Below are 12491 nucleotides of genomic sequence, written 5' to 3'. Positions count from 1 at the left end.
TTATATTTATTTTATATTTATATTTAATGAATCATGTTATTACGTTATACAACAAAGTTCTGTCGCAGTCTGACTGAGACTTCAGTGGCATGAGCAAGTCTAAAACTTTTTGGATGACTGATTAAAAAGAATCAGTTTGAAGTGAGTTTAATGTGTAAATGCTTTCGATGACTGAAATGTGTCTTGTGTAGAAAAAACAACATAACACAGTTAAGACTTGATCATTTTATGCTCCTTATTCCAACAAAAATCTAACATCTCACCATTGTAATAAGAGCAAAAGAGGTGGGAATTGTTCATTTAGAAATAATCTGTATTGACAGTTATCAATAACTGTGTGATTTCTGCCATGCTTAGAAAATGAGACAACTCGGTGTAGAACCCACAATATATTCCTTTTAACAAAATTAAAACCCAAATACTTTACCATTTCCTTTGCCTGATAAAAATAAAGAAGTCTCTGCAAGAAATACTGAAAAGAATATGTACAAGCATACAGCAGTATCATCAAACACTTGTAACAAGCTAAAGACAAGGCATGCCCATCATCACAAGGTTTACAAAGAGGGCCGAGCTGCTGACCAGAGGAAATTTGTGCATTTGTCCATGGATATGTGGCAGATTTTACAACGTTCTGTGTGTCTGGTGGTGTTGAATAATTTGTGCTGGCTAAATACATGTAATATACTGAACGACTGTTTCAGATGTTATAAATAGTTTTACATGATCTCCTTTCAGCCTTATTGTGTGTAAAGGGCCAAAGACAACTTGGCATCTAATTAATAATAAAATACACCTTCAAAAACCATATATTAAATGAAATATGCACAACAGAACAACACATATACAGTATAGCACCGTTTAAGCTAAATGCGACATTTCCTCTATTATGTTCCAAGAAACTTCCACCAAAGTGAAAGCTCTTCATCTTATAGTACGACATAAAATTATTTGGTGCAGAAACTGGAACTAGCCATTCACTGATTAGGAAGAATATTAAATTAATTAAAAAGGTTAATTTCGGTCAATGGGGCAGATTACATTTTGAGGCAAGATGTTCAAGTAATTGAGAAGAAACAATCCCAGTAAACAGCAGTCACAGTGTCTTATCTGGCTGCAGGTGTGTTGTTGCTTGTGCTTTTTTCCCTTTTTAAGGGAACCGTGTTCTTCGTGTGAGCAGGAGCTTTGGTTCGATTCCTGACAGATGTAGTGGTAGGTTGGTTTGGTGATGATTTGACATCCTTTGCAGGACCACTGCAAGTAGTAGTCCTAGACTTCACAGGGAGCTCCACAGTGGCTCGGAGGGCAAACGGCTGCTTGCGGGTTTCACTGAGTGCAGTTTGCAGGGGTAGTCTATGGGGTGAAGGACTAGCTATACGGGTTGAAGAGAAAGTGCAGTTCGCGGTGCTCAAGCTGCGACGGGAGGATGCCGGAATACAGGAGAGCGGCATGCGATTGCTTCCACTTGACATGGCTGAGCGGGACAGTGTCGATTTCGATCTTGCGTGAAGCGCTGGAGCACTTGATCCTGATTGTGACTGTACTTTTGGGCTAAGGGAAAAAAAACCCTAAATTTAATAAATCTATTTAATGTATCAAAATGTATTATTACAGAAGAGGAATAAGGCCAAGCAATAATAAAAATAAAACCACATTAAGATTAAAATCATTATAATTTTAAACTCAATTCAATTTTAAGAAAAATGTCTAAAATGAAAAGAATAATTACATTTAGAGAATAAAAATATTCCTAAAATGATATGAGTTCATTTTATTTTATTATATCTCGCAATGTAACTAAAATTAATCTCTAGACATTTTAAATTTATTTTTAATATCACTTGGCCTTAATGCTCTTCCATACCTTATGATATGCCGTCAACAGGACTGAGCAAAATTAGTGTACAAGTAATACATTATAGTTATGTTAAACTAGACTTACCCATTGCTTGCCTTTTTTTCTGATTTTGGAGTCTCTGCTTCAGGCTGAATAACAGGAGCCGCGACTACTAGTTTAGTTGAAGGCTTCCTTATTGGCGTGACCGGTCGTGGGATCCTGCTGTGCCACTCAGTTCGGCACTTTTCCTCAGCCTCCTTCTTGAGCTTGTTGATGGAATCATCAGATTCAGCAATATCTTCCTCTGAGCCCGTAGCTGAAAGAGTCTCTGAAGGTCTCTTAGGCTCATCTCCAGAAGATAACGAGGATGAATTTCTGGAATTCAGTCTCATCCAGCGACCCTGACGTTGTTTTTCCACAACTTGACGGGCCAGGTCTTGTTGCATGGCTCTTCTACGCAGTCGTTCTTTGGTGGACAGGGATTGGTCAAATACTGGCTCATCTTCCGGGACTAGGATAGGAATTCGGCTTTTGCTCCTTGGCCGTGGATGTTTAGAAACACTCTCAAGTATTGTGTTCTCCTCTTGATGTTCCTCTTTTGGTTGCTTGTCCTGTGTGGAGTCAGTTAATGAATCTCGATGAATAGATTCCCTAGAGTCTAAGGGTCGAGGAACCGCAAGATCATCCTGTTTTTTATTACTCTCATTTGGCAAAGACCTATCCAGAATATTAACATTAGGTACATAAAGTCCCTCTGTAAGAATCTGAGAGGTGACTTCAGACTGGACACAAGCTACCTCTCCTGGCTCTTGAGAAAGGGACTTATCTGTACCTTTTGTCTGTGAGTTTCCTTTAACCTCCTCCAAAAGTTCAGGTACCTGTGCACCATTGGAAGACATGACATTCAGATGGGTTGTCTCTGCAATGTGTACAAAAGTTCGCTCCACTTTGGAGAAAGGGGGTGATGCAATTGAGGCTGGGGCCACTTGAGTTGTTGAGATGGTCACCACTGGTTTAGATGTCTGTATGGATGGGTCAGCAGGAGTTGCATCAGGTTGCCTGTCATCTGCCTGTTTTATGTCCTCCTGGATCTCTACCTCTAGTTGACCAACTTCCTCCAACTGCTCATTTTGAGAGGCAACAGATCCTGCCACAGCCTGATCCACTTCAGTGCCATTTATAGCATGTGGAGACTTCTTCATATCTCCTGGTGAAAACAAAACAAGCGTCTTTGAGACATCCTCTTGGTCAGGATCTACATCAGCAACCGAACCTGGTTCTTTTGGCTCTTTGTGTGGATCATCGGCCACTAAGGTAGATGGAGCCCCATCTTGACTACGCTCAGTGCTCTTTTCACTCGCACCACTACTAGATTCACTCTTTGTCACGTCGTCATCTCTGGGACCTTCGTCTTGTGTCTCAGGTGGTGTGGCCGTGAAGGCCCGTCGTTGGTGTAGGCTTCCTGTAAGCATGACGGTGAGGAAGTCAGCTCTCTTTGCCTGCAGTTTAGGAAGGATATGGAACATTTCCTTCTCTGAGGATGGGGATTTAGTTCTGTAGTCAGTGGGTGACAATAAAGGCTCATTCGGGGTTGGGCCCTAAAAGACAACAAATGCACAAGTTACAATGCTGCCATATAACGTAAGTATAAGGAAACATAAGAAAAACTATGATAAACTTTAATTCAGTGGGATCTTCCTGGAAAACCTATACTTAATGCATACAAGAATATAATGTACTTCAGAATGGAGTATATTTTTCTTCACAGTCATTGTCAAACACACAACACAACTGTTTTTTTTTTCTCTCAAAGACTTTAATTTTGTTTAAATTGTACACAAGCTTTTCAAGATTGTCTAGATTACATACATAAAAAAGGCACAAAAATGTGTTAAAGAATTTTCCCTTTTACAGCAGCCAGTCATATTTTGCTTTTTTCAAGTGTATCCCAACATACAGGTTTTTTTAAACAATACATAGACTAAAACCAACAAGATAACATGCTTTTAAATATACAGGATTCTCTTTCTTGATGTACATACATCCTGTAATTTTAAAAAAGTTTAAAATACATGCTTTACTTGGAAATATTACAAGCGTATTGTACAGTGATATTGTGATAGAAAAGGTAATATGCTTATTGTACATCAATCTAACAGATCATAGCCCATTTACATTACATAACAATACCAGACTGTCATTGTAAATGAAAATCTTGATCTTAAGTGACTTGCCTGGTTACATAAAAAGTGAAATAAAACCTTCCGCAACTTATTTTTACATTTTGATATTTTACAGCACACACTTTTAGCTTACCGCTGTTACTGTTGACACAGTTGTTTTTAATTGCAAATATACTGAATACATTAAATATCGACAACAGTCGGTGCTTGTATCAGCTCTTTTAGAGCTTATCTGTTGTTTTGTGTACATTGTTGCTTTTCAGCCGTGTATTGGTACCAACATAATAGAGTTCATTGTAGTTCACATGAAGCTTCTCCCAGCTTGTCACTCCCTTGCAGCGGGCAAGATTATTCTCCAAATGTCCTTGATCCATCACATTGCCCTACATACATTATAAAGAATGACCCTGCAATCAACAATACATCATACAACATGCACATTACAGCTATGATACAGCATTTTCCTTCATATAAAACGTGTTATTGTGACAAAGGCATTGTGTATAGGCATAAAGTAAAAGTCATTAGACATAAGAGCAGTTTGGTTGGGTGTGAAAACTATTTCTTTTTGGTATTTCAGAGCATCACATGCAGATGTTCTGGTAAAGATAAACTAAAAGGCCTTAGAAAATGTTGTAAACAGTGTACAGAAATGAACAAAATGTTATTAAAAAAAAAACTAAATATAAGGGCCATGCTAACATTTTATAATTTTATTTTGTAGATCTTTCCAGCACAAAAATACTGCGCTACCAATGCGTTATGCAAAATGTATTTGTCAATTATATATTGTGAATATTGTCAATTAAATACATTGGTTTCAAGAAGACAAGCTGCTCTGTTAATCAATTAGTATTCAAATCAATGATTAATATACAATTAATGGAACATAAAGGCATAACATAAGCCATTCATAATTGTCTTACATTTCCATTTGCTTTCATGATCTAACTTTAGTTGTTAGTCATGCAAAAACAAGATTTTGAAGATCATTGTCTTTCCAGTACTTCCTGGTCAACAGACCTGGACAGTCTCAACAATATCAACTTTTCTTGCACCATTAATGCCGGTGTCATTTCTGTTCAATTAATGCTAAAACATTGATGTAAACCAGGCATAAGCAGATGTGCAAAACAAGTGCAAGAGTTAGCAGCCTGTTTGGGTATATAAACAGTACATTCATGTGAGAAGCCATGACTGTGACAGTACCAGAAACAAGTCAGTTTTGAAATGTATCATTCCTGCTCAAATGCTTGCACAATTCAGAAAATGTGATCATATAAAGGTGCGGAAAAACACTCCAAAACTGACTTGAGTTTTATGCTTGTGTGAATAAACAACAGATTTTGGCATACACTTTTTGTGAAATGTTACGATTTTATGCTTTTATGATTTCTTTTTAGTATGCTTCTTAAGCAAAACAAAACAAAAAATAGTTGTAGAACAACCCCCACCCCCCAAAAACACTACTAAAAAAACATGACATGACCATTTCATCTGCTTTCAAGAACAAGAATAAAAATTCATCCCCCTTCAGAATTCAGTCATGCTTCTTATGTCATATTGCCAAAAGATCTCCTCCTGCTACCACAATTATTCTATGAGATTAATTCTGCTTTCAAGCCTAGGTTAAAACAACTTTAGCCACTGATATCCATAACGTGAAGATTATTCAACAAAGGTGCTATTTAATCACTAAATGTCTATGTCATACTAATGTACATAATATGCCCTTATTTTAAATTCTCCTTTTCAGAAACAGTGGTGAATTTTAACTGAGAAAATGACAAAGCAGACCACCTCTCATACCATTCACATCTTATTGCAATCAATGGCATTTTTTGTTTCGAATCGCCAAGGAAACAGATATGGCTCCAATTCAGTGTCTTTTTCTAAAGTGCACTAGTGAGAAACAGTACTCTAAAGACCCTACAGCAGTCCTAAACACACACTTTTGCTACTCAGCAACATACAACACAAACCTTTGCATCCAACCCAAGACTTACTAGGAGGTACTCAATGAGATATAATGCTTACATGGTGCATTCAAAGCTCTATTCACATACATGTATGATTAAATAAGACATGGAAGCTTTTATCTACAAACCTTCCTGAACACACGACAGAACGGAATGGAAAATGCTTCTTTTTTTGCTTACTTTATGGCTATAATAAATGTAATAAGTAGCAGAGAAACCAAAATCCAGCGTGCTGATCTTTCATTTATGACCGCCTCAAAACAGCTGACTCGTTTATCTCAAATTTAGTTGGCAGAAGATAACCAGACACCTGCATGCCACGCCATTGGTTACAAAAGTGTAGACATATTATTCCCTTTTGCTCCTATGATACCATTTTACATTTAAAACACTTTCATTTAACTTGCATAACATCTCCTTTGTGAGGCAAAGCACCTTTAGAGCACAGGAAAATTACATTTTCTTTGTAAAAATTGAAAGCCTGTGTACGTAAGGAACATTATGTACTATGAATGATGGCTCGACAGCCAGTGTTCGACAGCCTTTTTTATAATTAAATGATTAAATACCGAATGTAATAATCATACACGCTCAATGACAAACACCATGAGTAAAAAAAAAAAAAAAAAAATTTTCTTTTTTGATGGAAGGCAATGAAATAACTTGCATATTAAATGCAGTTGGTCACTTTAGGCTAAAATAATGTGATCAGGTATATTTCAGGATGACCACAAATGCAATGCAGAAATGTGTCACACATGCAACAGAGGTACACAAACACAACTGCAGATAATGAAGTGAAATTTGTCTATGAATACCTTTGCAATATCCATTGTGATTTTTAGTGGTTGATATAACTAAAGCATACGCTCAGATCAAGAAAGTGCGAGATACGGCGGTGGCCAAAATGATTAGAACACTAGTATTTTCACCCACTAAAAATAGTTTTAAATAAGTTATTTCTTCCTTTTGCTGTAGTGTCTCTGTAGGAAATATCGGTTTACATTTCCAAATTCATTCATCACAATTCATTTATTGCCATTAATTGTAATAATCCAGCGAGATCCTGATCTCATCATCATCCACTCTGTCTGTAACCACATGAAGAAACTGAGACAGAAAAGAACTGTGGCAATCTACCTGCAAAGCTACCTGAAAATCCTATGTGCAAACGCAAAAAATCGGTCACACCAAATGTTGATTTAATTAAGTTAATTAATAAAGAAATTTATGACAGAATTCTTATTTTGCAGCATTTAGCATGTAGCTTTGCAGGTAGGTTTCTTGCGTTGCATACAGTCTACCTCAATCTTTTGTGTTTCTTCATGTGATTCCAGACAGACTGGATGTTGATGAGATCTCTGTGTGGAGCACTGGCTGCCGTCAAACAAAAATCTCACTGGATTATTGCAATTAATAGCAAAATGAATGTTTGGAAATGTAAACTGATATCTCCTACTGACAGACCACAGCAAAACCTAAAAATAACATTTTTAGCAGGGTGAAAATACTAGCGTTCTAATCATTTTGCCCACCGCTGTACGAAGAGCAAATGTAAAAGCACTGCATTCTCTTTAACACGTAATTCCGTTCTTACAGCCCTCAACAGTTTATTGCATCAGAAAAGTTCCCAAAAATAATTCAGCATCCTGTTAAGAAAAAAAAAAAAAGTCTTTCACATGGGTGTATGAGAAGAGACTACATCAGCTGTCCTCAGCTGTTCTTGTTCATTAGTTTGGCCAGCATCTGCTGGATCTGCAGTCGGGACACGTTGAGCATGGAGTGCCTGCTGCGAGGACTGCCGGGCGGCTGCAGGGGAGCGTGACGCCTCGAGCCCGATCTGAGGTTACCGTGAGCCGGGCTGCTTTCGGCCGAGCGGCTGCGCTGGATGAAGGATCCCCCGGCGTGAGGGTACTGCTCTGTCTCCAGCGTGGAGGACGAGAAGACGTAGGAGGCGAGACGGCGTAGCTGATTGGAACGTGGGCCTGAGTGTGGCCTGTCGTCGTCCATCTGAAATAAAACAAGAAAAAGCATGTGTTGAAATTGACGAGCTCAGTGAAGGATGTGTATTTGTAACATTTAAGGCATCTCCCCAGTCGCATGCAGTGAGGAGAACGCCAGACACTCAGAGGAAAGAGAGGAACGGTCTCTCTTTACACAGACCTACAATGGGTTGCCTGGAAACAAGTCTTCACAAGAGACAAAGCTAAAGGGATAGCTATGTTTTTTTTTCTTTTTGGTTGGGCGGCCAACATTGAGAGCCTCTTTATTCCGCAGAGGCTGTTCGTTTGATGCAGATACACCTCTCAAAAATGTGCCATATGTGTCCATGTACAAGACAATGAGCCGAGAGAATCGAGACAAAAGTACTTTAACCATTTTGCCGATCGGAAAAACCATCATTGTAAATGCAGACAACTTAAGAAAAATGACTCGTCAGGCATACAAACACAGACACACGTGGATAAAAATGGGTAAAAATGGATAAAATGATGACAAAACAGAAATCAAATCAGAAAAAACAATGAGCAAGTTCATCAAACAGGTACAAAAGGGACTAGCCTAAACTGTGCTTACCGCAAACACCTCTTTCACTCTTCTTTTGTGGCTCCAGCGACAGCCTTGGTATTTTCTCCGTGGGTGAAATCAACGTGTCATACGTGATTTTGAGCGAAAGGCCGAGCAACAGACAGTGGGCATTTAAAAGGTGAAGACTGCTGGGAAAATGAGCATCCTCATCTGTTTTGATTTGAGGCTTCGGCTATCATTCAAAAGAGACAATCCAGCAATCCCAGTTCAGCTTGAAAAGGCCGTGACTGTGTTTATAGCGAAACATTATGAGGGGCAAGTTTTTCCAAAGATAATTCAGAAAAATGCCCCTGAGAAATATATTTCACATCTTTGCGTTCTGCTATATTTCCTATTGGCTAAATGTGTACAATAAAAACCGCCTTAACTATGATGAGCAAAACTGCTGGTCTACTACAAGTCATCTGGCTCACCCTAGTGGTAAAGAGCGTCTGAAATATTTTCACACATTCTGTTTTGGACTATGAGGGATGGCAAACATTAAAATATGAAAATGAATAACTTTAATATGCATAATTTTACTGAGCGGTTTAGTGCTGAGCATCCTAAAAAAAACAGATCACAGTCAGAGTTGAGGAAATTTGTCAAAAAAAAAGCTCAGCAGTAGACCCCTCATTTTCAACAAGGCAGTCAATAGCACAAAGACAGTACAGAGGTAAAAATTTGGGCTATGTACACACTACAGCTATTCTAAATATGGTATTTATTCAGTTATTTAAATTGATCCTGTTCTGTTCACACTGGGTTTGTTTATTTACAGGAGTGACAACTGAATTAAAACACTTCTAAAAAGTTTCTGGGACGCAATATTTTAAAAAAAGGCACCATTTATTGAAAATACTCAATTGAGTATACTTTAAACCATTAAAATATTGACATATCACTTAAGATTCACTGATGCTTAAAGTTTATTTGAGTTATTTATTTTTTTCTTAATATTATGCCGAAAGCGTTATAGTGCCACTGAATAATATCAGTCTATAAATGCAAGATATTTCAAGTATACCTGAAGTATACTTGTAATAGTTCCACTTTGGAGCAATCAAATATATTTCAGCATATTTTTAGTTGGACTCCAGCTCTACTTCCGCACAGTTAAAGTACATTAAGCTAAAAATTTGTTGATCAGATTTATCAGATCTTAAGCAAACCAGTACAAGTGCATTAAGCACATACATATGTAAATGTAAACGTATTTGTACATTTATTGTAAATAAATGTATTTCAAATATATTTTAGTTTCACCCACGAATGCACATTCTGTCATTATTTACTCCTCCTCACATTAATCTAAACTGTCAACATAAACTGTTCTTTCCACCAGGAAAGGTCTGGAATGACATGAGTATGAGTAAATGATAACAGAATTATCTTTTTCATTAAGCTATCTTTTTCATGTAGTGTGTGCAGAACTAAACATAAATGTATGAGCAGAAAAGTAACAGTGGACAATGGTTTCATAACAAATGGCATACGATTTCTTTGATATCCATCAAGTCTACAGTTGCAAGATGTAAAAATATCCTTAGGGTTACATCAATATTTCAAGGCTCTAGTTAGAATGACTCATTCTATACATATGATAATGATAGCTTTTTGAAATTCACTTGTACCTTGCAAATCTTTGCAGTGTGTACATGACCTTAGAGCAGTCTGAAAACCCGCTTAGTTACAGCTCAACTTCTGCATTCGACAAATGTTCAAAATGCCAACCACGGACGAAGAAGAATCGGTATATTGTACCAAATCATGTGAAAACCAAATGTTCGATGGTCAGAAAAGAAGAGATGAGGCATGAGTCTGTGTGTCAGACATAGTGAATATATATATATAGAGAGAGAGTGACAGACGGAGAGAGAAGAAAGGGAAGAAGAAATAGGCACACACCCTGTAAAGAGTGGAGTGAGACAACAGCACCGCCCCATCAGCACTGGCTTTCTATTGATTAAAAGCTGGTATTAAGACAGACAAGCTATTTTAAAATAAAAAAATAAAAAAGTGCTCTAGCTGTGTCTTAAGCTAAACCAAATCTTCAGAACCAGTATTTCATGTTCAAGTGGGGAGCGAACAAATTTCTTTCTAAGGTAAAAGAAATCCCTGCAAGTTATTTTTTATATACTGTAGATAAGACAGTCAGGTCAGGCACCTACACATATAGTATTTTAATCTCAGTGTGTGTGTGTGTGTGTGTGTGTGTCCTGCATTTAGTCAAACATACAGTAAAAACTATTAGCATTATTACAATTTAAAGTAATTGTTTCCTGTGCTGTTAGATTTTATACTGTAATTTATTCCTGTCTAATTTAGCACTTTAGTTTCACATGATCCTTCAAAAATCATTTAATATGTAATGTGCTGCTCAAAAACATGATGAAAACATTTCTTCTGCTTATCCTTTTTATGGAAACCATGATACATTTTTGGGGATTAACAGAAAGCGATAAAGAACAGCATTTATTTGAAAATTGGCCTAGTTTTTTAGTATTATTAGAAATGTTTTGACTGTCACTTTTGGCCAATTTAATGTATCCTTGCTGTATAAAAGTATTAATTACTATCAAAAACATTTGAAAGGTAATGTATATAGATTTTTTTATCACATTTGCACTAAACTGTCTAAAATATAAAATATTTTAATACATATATTTTTTAAAGGTATAAATAGCATTTGAAAATAAATGCCACTAATAAGAAGAAAATGAACAATCTATCAAGATGCAATGTGAAATTATATTATAGTCATCTGACATTTTTAATTTGAATTAATTTCATTATTAGCTGATGAAATCCAGTTCACTGCTGATAAGTGTCCGTTCGTGAACAATAAACATCCCTGTCCTGGTCTAATTTTAAATATTTGATTTAGTCTATTTATCTTCAACATGTCAAGTGCTCCAAAACATTGCATGCAGAGTTTAAACCATCTTAAAAGTGTCTGTAAACAAACCAATTAAAAGCTCTGCTACCTAATGGTTTCTTAACCACCATCAAATATTTTTAACCTCGTTCACCTCGAACCAACCAACACACTCCATCTTTTTAGGACATGAATGTCAGTGCAGCTTAGAGAGGATAATCTTACCTGTCTCTGAGGTCCGTTGGGATCTGACTCTCTCCGTCGCGGTCGTCCGGAGGGTAGCGAGTGACAGGGCGACTGCACAGGACTCTCCACAGATGTTGACTGGCCTTTCCCGCTCCTTCTGGACGCCTCCTCCTCCGTGAGAGGCAGCATGCCTCGTGTAGTGTGGTCTCCGTGTGACATCTTGGGTCTGACTGACGGATCTGTCCCTCTATGTCTCCGCCGCTCTTCTCCTTCCTCCAGAGGGCGTAATTCCTCCGGCTCCTCATCTGTGGTTCCGGAAGTGGTGGGCTCGGCCCCTGGAAGATGGTGGAAGTCTCTGAGCTCCATTTCTTTGTCTATGATAACCCACTCTTTGCTGTCAAAGTCCTCTTCTTCTGCGAGTGGGACCGAACGGATGAATGCATTGCTGTGGGCTTCCTGGTCCACTGATGCAGACGCCTCATTACGACCACGGACAGCATCGACGGACAGCATCTGAGCGGGCTGGGAGGAGTAAACGTGCCGAGAGGGAGAACCCAGGATGTCCATTCGAGAGCTGATACAAAAAACATGTACAAGTATATAAAAATATTTAGGGTATGAATGGACATTGTGACCAAAATATTATATAATAATAAATTACATTACTTAATAGTTCAACATTATATATTTATGTGATTTGGCTGTATTATATACAGTTCTGTTTAAAAGATTGGGGTCAGTAAAATTGCTGAAATAAGTCTTAAATGTTCATCAAAACTTTTATTGCATTTATTTACTCAAAAAATAAAATTATTATTTTACCTAAAATCTAATTATTAATTAGACATATTAATTAATTC

General features: G+C 37.4%; 1 protein-coding gene across 1 annotated transcript in view; it reads right to left on the bottom strand.

Moving 5' to 3' along the window:
• Positions 1–210: 210 nt before the first annotated feature.
• The window catches only part of LOC122354074 (tau-tubulin kinase 1-like), a 21917-nt gene continuing 9636 nt past the window's right edge, over positions 211–12491 (bottom strand). The window contains exons 13-15 of the mRNA XM_043252072.1: positions 11671–12205; positions 1943–3435; positions 211–1551 (exon numbers count right to left, since the gene is read on the bottom strand). Of these exons, the coding sequence (XP_043108007.1) occupies positions 1107–1551; positions 1943–3435; positions 11671–12205 (2473 nt within the window). The 3' untranslated portion in view covers positions 211–1106. The remainder of the gene's footprint in view (positions 1552–1942; positions 3436–11670; positions 12206–12491) is intronic.

This window comes from Puntigrus tetrazona, chromosome 11 (assembly GCF_018831695.1).
Source record: "Puntigrus tetrazona isolate hp1 chromosome 11, ASM1883169v1, whole genome shotgun sequence".
Taxonomy (NCBI): Eukaryota; Metazoa; Chordata; class Actinopteri; order Cypriniformes; family Cyprinidae; genus Puntigrus; species Puntigrus tetrazona.
This window is presented reverse-complemented; position numbering and strand designations above follow the sequence as displayed.